Below are 16527 nucleotides of genomic sequence, written 5' to 3'. Positions count from 1 at the left end.
AACTAAGAGAACTGCAACGTACGTTTTGATTCCGATGGAGTCACTCCAGGCTACATATGCCGGTATTAAAAGAAAAATATTTCATTTATCTTTGTTTGTCATTGTAATGGTAAAATAATAATTTTTTTCTAAAAAAAAATCTTATATTAATATATTTTTAAAGGTAAAATAGTATTTTTTTTCATTTCTTATATGAAAATTATTCAAAAGTTTTATTGTCTTTTTATTATATTGATGCATAGTCAAATGATATTAATATCTTTAAAAGTAAAAAATCATTTCATTAAGATTAAGGGTCTTTTGAGACAGTTTACCTTTTGATATACAATAAAATTACAAATTTAACCTTAGAATTAAAAACATTAAGCCATTGATATATATAGGGTTATTAATGTTTTTTTCAATTCTGGTTTTTTTTTTTTTTTTTTTTTTTTTGTGATGGTTGGCTTGCTTATGGTGATAACATAATTTGCAATTTAATTATTTAAATTTAAATTGAAAAAGTTGATGGCGTGTGGGAGAAGCCGCACCTTTTGAGCTGTGCGTGCAGCACCTCACAACAGTTAAAAATATGATTCTATCAAATTATTTTGTTTTCTGCCATGTTTTTTTTATAGATGTTGCGTATCATTTAAAAATAACATGTTTATCGCCGGTGACTCTTTCTCTTTTTTTTTTCTCTCCCAAAAATAAATTTGTCCATCATTGTTGTTGGTGTTTCAAAATCCATCCTATTAGTTTTGATTTTTCATTTTAATTCTTTTTTTTTTTGTTAAAATTTTATTTGTTTTTAATTTAATCATTCAACTCTAATTTGTATATATAATGTTTTTTATTTAGTCATTCTACTTTTGATTTTTTTTTTATTCTTTTGTTAAAAAAATTATAGTTTTTAATTTTATCATTCCAATCAAGTTTTTTATTTTTTATTTCAATAATAATAATATCTATTTTAGTTTGGTCTTTCTTTTTTTTTAATTTTTTATTTGTTTTTTGTTTGTCCTTTTATCAAAGTTTTTATGATTTTTAGTTTTATCCTACAATCAAGTTTATAGTTTTTTATAATAATAATAATAATAATAATGATAGTAGTAACTATTAAACCAATAATAATACTAATAATATTGCTAATAGTGATAATAATTGTAGTAATAATAATAGTTTTTCATGACAATAACAGCTACAATGATAGTAATAATTATGATAATAATAATGGTGGTGATGATAATAGTTTATTAAGATAGTAAATGGTAGTAGTAGTGATAATAATGATAATAGTGATAATAATAGTAATAGTAATAATTTATTATGATGGTTATAATGGTAATAATATCCATAATTATGATGACAATAGTGATAATAATGATAATGATAATGATAATGAGAACAACAACAACAACAATAGTATTAATGTCATTAATAGTAATAGTAATAATAATTATAGTAGTAGTAGTAGTAGTAATGATAGCAATAATAATAATTATAATAATATTTATAGTAGTAATGATAATAGTGGCTATAATAACATTAATAATAATAATAGTAATGATAATAGTGACGATAATGGATAGTAATAATAATAATAAGGCTAACAACAACAACAACAACAACAACAATAATAGTATTAAGAGTAATAATAATAACAATAGTAATAGTAATAGTGTCATAATAATAATAATGTCAGCCTTCTTTTTTTTTCATTTCTATAAAGTTAGCATGACTTGCAAGTTTGTCAGGGTAATCCAGATTGTCCTGATTTACGAGTTTGTTAGGTTGTTTTTTTTTCATTTTTTAATTGAACTTTACTTTTTTTGTAATATCCCACATCGGCGGGTGAGGATTTAGTAGCTGGTTTTGTTAGTAGTGCTGGTTGCTGACTTGTTAGACGCGTTTTGAGGTCATGCATGATCACCAAGAACAAATCTGTGATGGCAATAAGGCCCAAAACGGACAATATCTAGCAGGTTGGGTCGGGCTGTGACATTTTTGTCCATTAATTTTTTTTTATACTGTAAAAAAATAGTTTCAGAGAAAAATCATGTTATTAGAATTTATAGAGTTCATGAACATTTTCACAAGTTTGGTTGGTTGACTTGGTTAACAAGTCTAACAAGTTATTTTTTTATTTTTTAGTTATTTTTCAACATCTTAGTATGGGATTGGTCTTCAATCTAACGATTTTTTTTTTTGTTATTATATAGTTAAATAAAAGATAGTTTCAAAAAAAAAATTATAATCCCACTAGAGTCTATGACCTGGTCTACATGTCTAACATGCTAACCCAGGTTAGCTGGTTCACAAGTTTGATGATTTTACTCACTGGATAAATATGTTTTTTTTCCTTTATTTTTTTTTAATTTTTTCTCAATCTTGTCCTTCAATATTAAACTGGTTGAAAAATAAACTGCAAGATTTATTTTTATTTGTTTTCTCGTTGTCTCAAATAAATATCTATTTTTAGATTGAAGCTTAATTTTATAAGCATATATTTTTAGCATATAATTAAAAAAAAATATTTATAGAATATTATTAAATTTAATATTGTTCTTACCATGAGTTGTTGGGAGAGTATAATTAATATAACTTGTTATTATCTCAATATATTTTTTTTAAAATAAAACTATATTTTTATTAATTATCAAAATTATATTTAAACAAATAAAATCAGTATATTTAATTAGGCTAGCTTCCACATTGTTTAAATGAAAACTTGAGTTAATAGTAGGATTTCAGGATTATCAGTTTTGCTAAGTTTAATAACAATGTAAAAAAAATTTCGTGAACCTGATCCGCAGCAGAGCAGAGACAATGAACAAGTAAGATACTGATCAAACTGAGAATTGATGTGGGACTGTTATTTCTTTCGCTTAAAGAACCCCTTAGTCACGCAGCGCTCATCCTAAAGCAAAGACAACCAAGTCAAAGAGAGAGACCGAAACTAACAGCATTTGATTGCACTTTTCACGGATAACAAACACGAAAGAAAACCAGATTTCATTTAAACAAAACCCCCACATTCTGAAACTTGACATTGAGCCCTAACACCCTCTCCTTCTCACGACTACACAAAACATGAATTAATATCCACCTGAAATACTCACAACTTGTAATTAACCAGACTAGCATATGGACAACGTCAGCTTAAAATGGCTCGTTTACAAGAGTTGTACCCTAACGGCATTGTGCTGAATAAGAGTTCTGCAGTCTGACAGCTAGTCAGATTTAAGATCTTGTGTAGCAATATGGTAGGAACCTCCATTCTGCTCACCACCATTTTCCACTCCCTCTTTCAACTGAATTACATAAAAGAAACATGATGTTAGCAGGAATCAATGATACAAAATCCAAATAGAAAGCGTAACTATGTTCATTCTGCTTCACATTGACCTGTACTGAACTACAACCGTCTGTATTTTTCAAACATAGATGATAGATATCAAACACGTTCCATTAGGCAATCAACATGTTTGGAAAATGAAAAAAGCCATTACCTTCCGAAGAAGCTTCTTCTGAAACCGATAGCCCTAATCATCAAAGAAAACATTCCAATATCAGTTATCATAACTTCCAGGATAGCATTGTTAGTCACAAGAATTGTCTGTTTACCTTGTCAGTTCCATAAATAAAATCACAGTAAGTGAACACTGATGCAAAGTTGCTCTGGCTTTGTCCTCCAACATAATGATGGTAATCATGGTAGTCTGCACCACCATAAAATGGAATATATTTTGTGGGAGTCCAGGGAAAGTTGTAACTGCATAGCAAGATGTAAGTTACTCACATGCATACCATGTGTGCCCCCGAAAGTTAAGTTAAATCATCATTGCAAAATATATATAGCCAGGAGATGAAGAGTAGCAGAAGAATAAGCGGGTCCTTATGCTGCTTATCAACCAAAAAAACAAAAGAAGAAAGAAAGAAAGAAAGAAAAACAGAAAGAAAACTATCGAGGGAGGAGTCAACATGTACTAACAGGATCCGAAAAACTCACAAAAGACATGAAACATGCTCAATGTGGTTCATGCTGCAATTACCACCCATCATTGATGATGGGAAAAGGAAGTCCTGAAAATGTCCATAACTAAATGTGTATCACAATGAAACAAAATATGAAGATGTCTAGTAAGCACACCTCTCCATTCTTAGGCAGTTGCACAGACCCATGTTTCGGTAGTATTGTTCCTTTTTCCTTTTTCACTCCTTCATACGAGGAAGGAAACAACTGAGTAATATCTCTTAGCTCTATTTAAGCTATTTTTTATTCCCAAATTATATAGAAAAAAGTTTGAAAACATAGGAAGCAGCATTGTTATCTCTTAGCTCCATGCAAGTCATTTCAATTCATAGTGAAGCTATCACTTGGAGCCATCACAACACCTGTCTGCAGGATAATGAATTGAGGGAAATTAAACCCATGGCTCCTTGTAGTAGCACTGGATTTTATCTCCATATATCTATTGCATACAGATTTGCATGTCTTAAGCCTACACAATAGTTAGATACTACAACTCTTACTAGGAGACTCCATCCCAAACATCAAATTTACTTTTAAACAGTTTCAACCCTAGCAAACCACTCTGTATCATAGTTAGAAAGCACACAGCATTTAGCTAATGTAACTGCCATAAACACAATATTACCACACCATAGTCTGGTCAAGACAAAACTAACTTGGCAATATTTATTACATACACCATTCATTCATCCTATACAAGGAACCCGCAGACCCATGAGCTTCTATAAATTTTGGGAAAAGTGAAGAGCCAGAATCTAATTAGGTAATATTCACTGATCTTAAACTCCTTGGCATGCATAATCTAAGGATAGGAACTAGTATACACTACATTTGAACAGTAATCACAATATTCATCCATCACCTGTTGTATGCTTTTAAATTTTACAAGAATAAAATCAACAAGAAAAAGAAAATTTGTTACTTTATAGGCACTTCCCTTTCCGTGGAGAGAGCGACATGGCCTAACCTCTCCAGAAAAACATTAGCTGCCTTTTGCAAGTTTTGCATTTTTATCTTGCCCTAACTCTATCAATTGATCAGGCAAATGATTGTCAATTTGCTTATAAATCAGTAACCATTCGCTGACTAAACCAAAGAAAAAGAAAAATAATAACAAAAGAAAAGGTGCCATGCCGATCCCCATATCAAAAAAAGGTAAGCCACTACTGAAGATACTTGAGATCTACTATTTTACAAAGTCTAATAATAAAACAGTAAAACAGCAGAGAAGTTCTAAAGTTGTTATCATTTTGTTACAATTAAGTAAAGTAGAAAGGGCTCTCAGCAAATAAGAAAAGCATAGCATGCGTACCCGCTGTGCGTCTCAATTGCCTCAATCTGCCGTAAAGCAATCCACAACCAAAATGTGATCATGTGCCCAGGAACCATTGCTGGACCAAGAAAAGATGGAATTCCAAGGATCAAAATTTCAGCCCAGTGTGCATATGGGGCAGCAAACCCAATGGGAGCTGTATATTCATGGTGAACCTTGTGAATTTTCTCGTATCCCCATTTACCATGAAGAAATCTATGGATCCAGTAATTGGTATAGTCCTCAACCATGAAATACACCAACAACTGTAGAAAGATTTCCCATCCGGAGGGCAATGGCAAACCTGCTCGAATCCCAATCATCTGTGGACATGCAAAGTTAAATACGCAACATCAGAAGTCTTAATCTCATTTCAAAATTTCACAAAAAAAAAAAATAGCAATTATTTGTCAACGGATGGTTAAAAATATTCAAAATGTCACAACCACGTCCTAAAAGAATCAAACGTTAAAACTGGTTGATCAATATACTCCAATAAAATTAAACATGGTACCAGAAAATCAATCAAAGGGAAAAAAAATATATACATACAGCAGGCTTTAATTAATAGAAATCACGCAATAATTACCCAAGTAAACAAAACAAATTATCCAATATCACATAAATCAACATATTAAAATATGTGATTTCCAACGGAAAACAATGCCAAAACCCAGCAAATACCATTACACAGAGTCTGTTAAAAAGCCAAAATACCCATCAAAAACCAAACTTTAACGATCAAAACCTCACTAACAAATTCTTTTAACAAAAACACAAATCCCCCCCTCAAAAAAAAAAAAAGAAGTTCCCATCAAAATCCAAAATGAGACTAACAAACTCTTTTAACAAAGACATTTTTTTTCCAAAAAAGAAACAAAAGTTGTTTTACCTTAATGGAAGGGTAGGAAACCAATTGTAAAGGCCCCACGACAAAAAAGAACATGAACATAACATCCTTGTAACACTTGAACTCTTCAGAAGGAGACAACTTGACTTTAGGCTGAATCTTGTACTTGTCAAGCCCAGCAGATCGCCAGAGACTTGTGAAGAACAAGGGTAAAGGCACGACAGAGAAGATCAGAAAAAGAAACAAGATGTTGTGGCAAAATAGATAATAATCAGACTTTTTTGCAGAATAATTGAACCACAATGTCTCCGCTACAGTCAAATTCCTTCCTAGCGCCGCCGATGCCTCGTCGAGGGTGGAGTACGGGAGCATTGCGGCGGTGGAGAAGACAGAGGCGGAGACTAAATTTGGGTGATGAAAATTGGTGGTGGTGAGAGAAAAGGGAGAGAGAGAGTGATGGGTGTTAGTTAAACTTAAAATATGCGGGAAATTAAAACTGGATTGAGGAACAAACAAAGGGCTTTGGTCTTTATATCAGCGTTCGCGGGGCCATAGGAGTCCCATAATAGGATAGGACAACGCAATTACACTAGGATGGCATTATGTTTTCTGATAAAATTAGATTTATAAAGCACAATGGACTTCTCTCTGTTTTCTTTTCATCGGAGGTGTTAGTTTGACTGTTCCCGTTTGCAAAGATATTTTTTATTCCATTCTTGATATAAGTACAACTAATACGTCATCCATGCAACTATTATATATAGTGTTTTAAAAGGAGAGAAAAAATTCCGAATCTAATAAACTTGATTAATTTTATAATATAATTATAAAAGAAATTAAAAATAACAATGACTAATAAAAGGTAATCATTTGCTAATATTATAAGAAAATATATCTTTTAAATATTTCTAAAAGGTTTAGATAATTTTATTTGATAATAAAGCAAAAATTAAATTAGAACATGATAACTTTGTAAAGAGAAAAAATTAAAAACCTAAAATTCAATTACCAACAAATCAAACACCGAATGATGAACTGGAAAAAAATCAATTTTAAAAAGATAAAAAAAACCTGACTCGAGTCGACATGCTAAATTCACGGTCCAGTCGTGAAATCAGGATAATCTCATACAAAATAAATAAATAAAATAATGGAGGTAAACTCTTAAGCAAACTAAATAATGAAAGACAAAACTGAAAAAAAATCAATTAAAAAAACATGTAAAAAAAAACCAAAGTCAAATCATGCTAATATTTGACACCTATGACCCATGTCACGAGACCCGGATTACCAAATAGAAGGAAAATACAAAAAAATAACGAAGCAAAACTCTCAATCACCCAAAATTAAAAAACAATCTAATATATAAAAAAAGGAACAAATCTAGTATAAAATAAAATAATGAGGGATGAAATTAAAAAATAAAATAAATCAATAAAATGGTAAAAAAAAAATAGCAATAAAAAAATGAGGACCAAATTGGATATAAAAATTATATGAAATCAAGCATTGAGGAATTAAATTGAAAAATAAAATCAACTTCAAAAGGCATTAAAAGAAAAACAAATAGTAATCAAAAGAATAAAAATTAAAATTGATACAAATATAAACTAACAAGACACATTTTATTTGAAATATATATATATTATAAACAAATAACAATAAAAAAATAAGGATCAAATTTGAAAGATAAAAAAAATAGATGTGGTATGAAATTGAAAAAAAATAATTTTATAAATTATTCAAAGTAAAATAAATAGTAATAAAATGAATAGAAATGAAATACAAAGACATTAATAATTGAAGGGTTTTTTTGAAATTTTGAAGGTGTAGGTGCGTAGATCAAGGGGAGCGAGAAGAAGAGAGGAAAAAAGAAAAGGTTGTGATGTTAAGGCAATTCAAATACCCTTGTGAAAGACAATATTTAACTATTAGGTGACTGCACGTATCACACAAATGACATCGAGGCTGCCCACGCGCTGACGTGAGCAACACACATTAGGAATATTTTTTTTAATAATACTTGTATATTTAATTACTCAATTACTCGTTAACCAACTTGACAATTACAAAAAGCTGGAGTGCAGGGATAAAAATGCCCCTGAAAGTAAATTAAAAAAAATCCCAACCCAAGAGCATGGAAGTCATTTTATTATTCATTAGAAATGAAAAAGATGAAAACAACCCTAAACGTAAAGCTTTAAAAGTTTTTTAATATAAGGATATGAGGGTTATTTTACTATGTATTATAAACTAAAACGATGTGATTGCCCCTTAAAATTTTAGAATGACAAATAGATCATCGTGAAATTATTAAATTACCCCATTATCATATTTTATTGGTTTTGTTTCCCAGGAAAAAATAGGCATTTAACCCTAAATTTAAAAAAAACCACATATTTTATTAGCTTTTTTTTTTTCATTTGAACCCCCGTCTTTTATTCTCACATTCCCTTAATAAATTAATCTGAATGGCCTACTACTTATTCTAATAAAGGATAAAAAAATAATAATAATAAACACTGTGAATAGTATATTCATAGTTTTTTTTTTAACGTGGGTATCCGGGCCAACTTGCGTGCACCTCGACTAATCTCATAGACCCTGAAGTTAACAATAATGTAAGCCTCTAGTGGTATTAAGAGGACTTAAATTCGTGACCATTAAAAAATAAATCTAACATCTAACTAATTAAACTACTTCTCATAAATGTTAGATTTTTTTTTTTTGAAAAGATTCATAGTGTATAAATAATGAATTCTCTATATATTTTAGATTTATTTATAATATTATTAATAATAGTAGCAGCGGAGCAGCAAAGTAAAATCTATAAGCTCTCGTCATCTTGAAGAGTGGATTCAAAAAATGGTAATTATAAGCCAAATAAAACTATTAATATCCTATAACTGTGCATCATAGAATCAAAATCTGAACATCTTGGCAATTAGGTAAGATAAGGAGAGATATTAAAGATAAATTTTTAAAATTAAAAAACTTCGAATGAAAATTTTTTACAAAATATTTATTTTATAAATTATTTTTATTTTGGCCAAATAAAAGATCATATTATAAGTTTTCATTTAAGTGGTAAATTAATTGCATATTTTTTCGTTGAACATAAAATACGAAAAATATCTTCAAATTCGTATTCGTCCATTTTAAGGTCCCTTAAATTGTTTAAAAAATTATTTTAATATAGAGATTGAATTAAGTAAAATAATTACTACCTAGCAACTCACATATGAAGGCATCGAGCATCAATAGAACAATTTATAAGAACTTTCCAACTTCATATGGCCATAGGATTTGATGTACGTGTATACGCATATCTTTTATGTAATATTCAGCTTGAAATAATAAATAAAAAACTAAAAGTATATATATCATGGATCAGAAATAAAAATCAGGCAGGTCCTCACAGCTATAAGGAAAAACAAAACAGGTTATTTATCTATAAAAATTTAAAACAAATATTATTAACTAAGCAGATAGAAAATTCCCTTATATTGAATAGAAAAACTCCATTCACTATATGTTTCTTAATAAATAATTAATTCAAATAAGATTGGATTTATAAATTCATCTTGTTTTTTCACAATAAAAATCCGACACAGCCCAGGCACGCACGTGTAGATGGAGGGCACATGTTATTGTCATGGACTGGAGACACGCAGGCAACAAGTAAGCCTCGCAAGTCTGCAAGTCACAGGCTGAAACTGGAAGCATGTCTACGTCGACCTTGTCCTCTTCTCTAACACTCCAAACTCCAGAGAAAAGAATCTGAGATGCACGTGGGCTCCAAGCCAATGAGATTGAAAATGGATTAATGGTATATTTAGTATTCCAATTCTTTGTTTATTCTTTTCCGTCGCAGTTTCATCCCATACTCTCTAATTATGCCAATCATCCGATCATCGTAAGTGTTGTTAAATCGAAGGTGGTGATGCGGTGAAGTTAGGATTTTTTAAACAAATTAATAATAAATATTTGGTATTATGTATTATGTAGATATATATTATATAAAGAAATCAATTTAAAATATATGTGCTAACTCATATCAAACAAAATTAATTTAAGAAAATTTTTAAAATAAAAAAAACTTATATTATAATTGTTCTTTTAAAGTTTTTATATTTTAAACCGTTTCATAATAACTTTATTATCAATCTCATCAAATATTTTTTTTTCAATATATACAATCAAACTGTCATTCATCTATTTTTAATTTAGGGTGGGTTCAATGTTTATGTTTTCTAAATCTTCCAAGGACTAGTAAAGTTCTTGGTAATAATTCTATACTGACATGTGGTAGAGAATAGCTAAAACCATAGCTTAAAAGGATTGTTATGACAAATTGATGTTGTTATTGTTGACTTATTGTTTTTTATAGGTGAGTTAAACATAAATGTTTAATGTATTTTTTTATTTTTCTATTGTGTCCCTAATTTTCTGAGTTGTCCTATACCTCATTTTTAATCACTAGTAAGTTCATCACCATCCATTTTCAATATGAAATTCATAACAAAATACTTGTCAATTCATCAAAATCCATTTCAATTCATATCCATATGCATATAATATAGATATAATTTTTTTTTCTTTTGTAAGGGAAGAAATATACCATTCTTTATTTATTTCTAGCCGAATAAAAAAAAAATCGAATTGATTAATGTTGACAAAATTAGGAATTCCTAACGAATTGAAGATTATTTTGTATACCAAATTCAAACAAACTACATAGAAAAGACTATTTATCTCAAATAGAAAAGACTATTTATCTCAAATAGTAAATTGAAGACAAAAAAGAAAACAAGGGATCCGTTGAATTTCAAATAGTAAGTTTTACTAATAAGATACGAAGACTTACTTCACATTTGGAATTACATAGAAAAGACTATTTATCTCAAAGAGGTTTACGGAAAATTCTAGGAAAACGCCAACGACTACTGTCTTATTTGACAAAGAAAAATGGAGTACGTTATAAAGAATTAATTAGCCAGTTGAACATTCGGGAATCAAAAACTCGTTAATTTGAAGAGTCTTTTTTTTTTATTATTTGATTTATTAGATCTTAAACTTGAATTTTGATGAACTTCTTTTCGTTTTCAGTAATTCATGGAAAAATAAATCGAGGAACCCCCTAAATTTATGTTTTTACTCTTAAAATCAACAAAATTTAGAGCTGTTAACTAATAACTTTTTTATAGCATTTCATAAACTTTTAAATAAGATGATATCGCTTTTTTCATATTCAAATATAATATAAGAATTATAACTCTTATATGTCTTTTGGTATTTATATGATTGGCTTGTTTTAACCCAAGCAATAAAATAAATTTAATATACTTGAATCATGTTACTCTAACTATGCCTTTATTATGCTATCTAAGTGTGTTTGGTATTGCGGTAACTGTAGTGGTTGTGGTTTGAAAAAAATTATTTTTATAAAAAGTACTTTTAGTTGAGGTTGGTTTTAAAAAATAGATGTTTGGTTAAAACTGTGGTTAAAATTGAGGTTGAAGAAAAAGTAGTTTAATGTGTTTAGTTAATAATACTTTTGAAATTGAGATTATAAAATAATTTTAAAAAATATATATTAATATTGATGGTTTTTAATTTAAATATTGTAGATTTAACTATTGTTATTATATCATAAAATACATAATACTTTATATAAAATATTTTTTATTGTTCCATTAAACTATTTACAATTCCATCACGTATGACATACATCCGACAAGTACTATAATTTTTTTGATTTCTTAAGCACGCAACAACATCAGGTAAAATATAATTAGGAACGAAATTGGAATTGCGATCAAATTCTGCAAATGCTATGTCATCACGCGATCTCTATCTAATTTATGTAATGTCATTGAATAATGTTAAACACTAGTTTTTCGAATAAAACACAATTAAAAAATTAAAAATATAATGTCATTGAATAATGTTAAACACTAGTTTTTCGAATAAAACAAAATTAAAAAATAATATCATTAAAGATATGCTATGTCATCACGCGATCTCTATCTAATTTATGTAATGTCATCGGACTCGGTTTAATGCATGTAGAGCTTTGGATCGGACCCGGTCCGGCCGAAACTGGTCCGATCGGAACAGTGTAGCATGCTACACTGTTCAGTGAACAGTGCAACATGCTACACTTTTTATGTTAATTGCACTGTTACATGTTACTGTTCATGATAATTGCACTGTTCACTTAACAGTGCAATTATCATGAACAATGTAACATGTTACTGTTCATGCTAATTGCACTGTTCACTGAACAGTGCAATTAGCATGAAAATTGCGTAGAAAGCAGGTAAGATTCACTCGCACTGTTCACTTTAATGAACTGTGCGAGTGAAAAGGCAGCACAGAGCTGCTTTTATTTTTTTGCGTTTCAAATGCAATATGTTAGTGGGCCCCATTAAGATTTGATTGTATTTTTATATTTACCAAATAATTATTTGGTTATGGTTGCTTCAAACGCAGAAGCAATCACGCAAACAAATGAAAATGTGTAGGTTGCCAATTCAAACTTGAATGGTGTACTCTAGTTCAATGTACCCTTATGTGACTATGTCTCATTATTTATCTGTAAAATCACAAATTTTAAGGAAATATATTAATAGTTTATTAATCAGTATTGACTTTACAATGCTAATTTTTTTCTATTCCTAAATTATCCAAACTTTGTGCATTCTTAAATAATAAATCTAAAAGGGCTAGACGTCATAATGAAAAAATTTTAGTATCCATAAAACTTTAACTTTTAAAATAACCGGATAATTAAAAATTGTAAAAAAATATCAATAAAATGAGAGAGAGGGAGTGCTAGTTAACCGAGATATAACACAAGCTTAGTGTCAATTGAAACAATGTGCCGATCAGAGATGTGTCCTGATCACCCCAGATGCAGGAATCCGGATAAGAAAATTCTGTCTCCAACAACTGTTTCATATGATCATATTCGACTGAGTCATCTTTATGACCAAATGATTGTTTCTTTTGAAACACGAGTTCTGTCTACTTTCCACATGCGAATTGGACAGTTGTTTACAGAAACTAAAATCAGCTCCAAGCACGATGAAGCAAGTTCCTCGAGATGGGATTTACCTTCTACTTAATTTATTACCGAATAATTAAGATTTGCCGTCACCTTCAACTTAGCCGATCGGGCACAGTTCTGGATAGATTCAAGAATGTTCTGGATTAAAAGAGAGAGGGAGAGAGATATCTAATAATTCAAAATCTAGTGAGCTAAAGAAAGGGTAAAAACGAATGAAATTCATGACGGTGTGAATCAAGGCTCCTTCCATGTGTGCCATATGCATGCTTGGAAAGCAAAAGCATCTGCTAAAAATCTCGATTTTCAATTATAATATTCTCGTGCATTATGAGCCCGATTGGTTAACTTGTCTACTGTTAAGCTCTCACTAAGAAAGAACAAAATCAAGTTTAGCTTAAGAAAGTGACGTAGGAACAGGATTGTTACAGAAAGAGGATAGGAAACACGGCATCCTTCACATGATAAGTTGCCATCATAGCTCTGCGCTTCTCTCTCTCTTATCATTCATTGCTTTCATGCCACTGCTTTCACGTTTGTCTTTGACTTTGAGTGCCATCAATTATTATCTGATTCATGGAATTCATATCGGTGCATAATCTTGAGCAAATTATATATACGTGTTATGTTAATCAAGTAGAAGACAAAATTCTTTCGCCACGTTACAATTGTTTTGACCGTATATGAGCCATGTATTTGTAATTAATTATCGTGGTTTCGTGACTTGATAGACAACCGTTTCTACCAATTTTTTTTTAAAAATTATTGATGATTAAGGTAATTTTAAATTAATATTTACACATTAAAACTACATGTCCTTGAAAGTTAATCCTTTTAAGAAATATTGATGAAAAAATGAATTACTTTTTCATGTTAATTTGACTATATCATAAAAAATAAAGAAAAAAACATTTTTTTTAATGTTTGGACCTATTTTTTTTATGTTTAGATCTATAATGAAAAATGACGTGTAAAATAATATTTTTGTGTTATTTACTTTAATAATAATAATAATAAATTATAATTTTTGAGTTATCAACTTTCTTTTAGGGTAAGTTAATTGTATTCACTATAAAATAAACTACTTTATTATGTTTGGTTGTAACATAAAAAATTAATTAAAAATTATTTTTGTTTTATGATATCCATTAAAAAATAAATTACAAATTCCAACAGTATGTAACAATTAAAACATAAACATGAAGTATTTAAACACAAATAAATCCATAATTCCAATGAAATAAATAACTTAATTATTATTATTATTTGATAATGAAATTTCAAGTTAAATTTGTAAAACAATAAAAATATTGAAAATGAGGATGAGAAGTAGTATAGAATGAACAAATAATGGAAAGTAAGTTTTTACATTACAAAAAGTGATGAACGGTAAATCTCAAAATACTTTAAATCAATAATATGCAAATATAAAGTATAGTGTTAACATATAACACGTACATTAAAAAAGTGTCTTTCCAAAAGTCGAAGAAAAACACTTCGATCCCCTCAGAAAGCATTATATCTTCCTTTGACTGTTTTTTTTTATTAGCCTATTTCTAAAGAGCCACAAAAGACTAGAAAGGAAAAGAAAAACACTTTTCATCTAACAAATAAACATTAATAGATCTGTGGTCTAGGGACATTTAACTTACTGTAATTTCAATTCCTAGAGGTTAACTTTTACAGGATATCAGAGTAATATGACTTCTTCCTAACTGTATTAAAAAGAAAAATACAGAGCAATTAATATTCATCTACACTCATTATGTGAATTACAATAATAATTTAAAATATTTATTTTTTAATTTTAGTTTCATCCTTCTAGTTCTAGAATAAAAAAAATACATCTATTAATGTTAGGCAAAAAGCCTTAGTTGACTAGAGGTGGAAAACAACCATGTACAAAGAGATAAAATCCTTACAAAAAAATAAATTTGTGGAAACTTATTAATCCTTTATTAGAAAAAAAAAAACAGTTGAATATTGATGGATTTATATGATAAAGTACAAGGTTGATGACATAATTGAAAACTTGAAAGCAGGATTGATGATGAAATGTTACACTCAAATCTATAACTTAAACCTATAAGATCAATTACACAAAGATTTTTACATTTATAGAAAAAATCAACACAGTTGAGGTTTTATTATCTTTATCTGTGAACTTAGATTGACTAATACAATATTTCCATTTGAAGAACACTTTTTTACATGATGAATTATCCAAAAACATTATAGCAATTAAGATCACACACCGTTTTTTTGAAGGAATTAATAGCAAGGTTTGTGTGTATATATATATATATAAGGAAGACCTCACAACATTACTTTTGGCCCTAGAATTTGAAATGAAAGACCAACGTCATTTAAAATGTTTTCTTAGAATCAAAGTTTCTTGATCTTATAAAAAATCTTTCTTTCTCAAAGAAAACATGCCATAAATCTTCTACAAGAGACAATTTTATTTTATTTGTGTTTTAATTGTGTACAATTTCTTATTGCTTATCCTTTTCTTACTACGGTTTGATTCCAATCAACTTAATACAAGCCTAGAACAGAGAAAGGTCGCTCGAGTGTTTGAATGAGAATCGTCACATATGATAATATGAAGCACGATTACCATGATTATAATTAACTTGCAAGCTAAAAAAATAATTTAATCATTAGTTTCTTTCACGCTAGAGGATCCGATTTATGCGTCATTGGAGATGCCTTTTGATACTCAACTTATGAATCATAGAAGCTCTGATCAACACCTCTCAGCTTGATCGATTTGTGAAGAATTTAGGGATGGATTTTGTAGTAGATGAAACACGTTTATGGTTTAAAGAACTCCCACCAGCTAATTCCAATTAACAGAGGGAAAAAGGCCTTCCCGCTGCCCCCCTCGATCTTTCAACTTGTAGAATCGCTGACATTCTTCTCTTCTGACATCATTTACGCGATCCCAATAGTGAAAGCAACTCACATAAAAGTTATCAAGCAGACAACTAAGACCAAAGCAAAGCTAGCTTCGAGGATGACATCATCTTCCATCTTTTTCTGTAAAAACAGTGTTGATTCACAGAGAACGCATCGAAATCCAATCATGCGATGGACTCGTCCATCTTCACTTTCATGCGGCCTGCCTTATTTTGATCGAATGACTCAGTGATGTTGATGATGATATGCCACGCACTTGCCGGATTTGAAGATATGATTGACCAGGCAGTGGTGAAGAAACTGATGCCTAGCATGCGAGAAGAGGCAAAATTGATTGCTGATAAATAATGAAAGGTCAT

At 29.5% G+C, this 16527-nt stretch overlaps 1 protein-coding gene across 1 annotated transcript; it reads right to left on the bottom strand.

The window, feature by feature from the left end:
• Positions 1–2928: 2928 nt before the first annotated feature.
• Positions 2929–6808, bottom strand: LOC18094413 (methylsterol monooxygenase 1-1). The gene is made up of 5 exons (XM_024596295.2): positions 6220–6808; positions 5328–5650; positions 3607–3754; positions 3492–3524; positions 2929–3293 (listed from the first exon to the last, which is right to left on the bottom strand). Exons 1-5 carry the CDS (start codon positions 6547–6549, stop codon positions 3213–3215), a joined length of 915 nt encoding a protein of 304 aa, XP_024452063.1. The 5' UTR covers positions 6550–6808; the 3' UTR covers positions 2929–3212.
• Positions 6809–16527: the final 9719 nt, after the last annotated feature.

Source organism: Populus trichocarpa, chromosome 1 (assembly GCF_000002775.5).
Source record: "Populus trichocarpa isolate Nisqually-1 chromosome 1, P.trichocarpa_v4.1, whole genome shotgun sequence".
Classification (NCBI taxonomy): domain Eukaryota; kingdom Viridiplantae; phylum Streptophyta; class Magnoliopsida; order Malpighiales; family Salicaceae; genus Populus; species Populus trichocarpa.
The sequence above is the reverse complement of the archived record's forward strand: the minus strand, read 5'-3'. Positions and strand labels throughout refer to the sequence as shown.

What these genes read in the sequence shown, in the direction of transcription:
- LOC18094413 (XM_024596295.2), bottom strand. Translation starts at nt 6,549, where the DNA reads ATGCTCCCGTACTCCACCCTCGACGAGGCATCGGCGGCGCTAGGAAGG. An exon ending in GCAATTGAGACGCACAGCGG is followed by an intron (nt 3,755 to 5,327) that starts GTACGCATGCTA and finishes CTTGCTATGCAG; the next exon opens with TTACAACTTTCCCTGGACTC. An exon ending in AGAAGAAGCTTCTTCGGAAG is followed by an intron (nt 3,294 to 3,491) that starts GTAATGGCTTTT and finishes TATGTAATTCAG; the next exon opens with TTGAAAGAGGGAGTGGAAAA.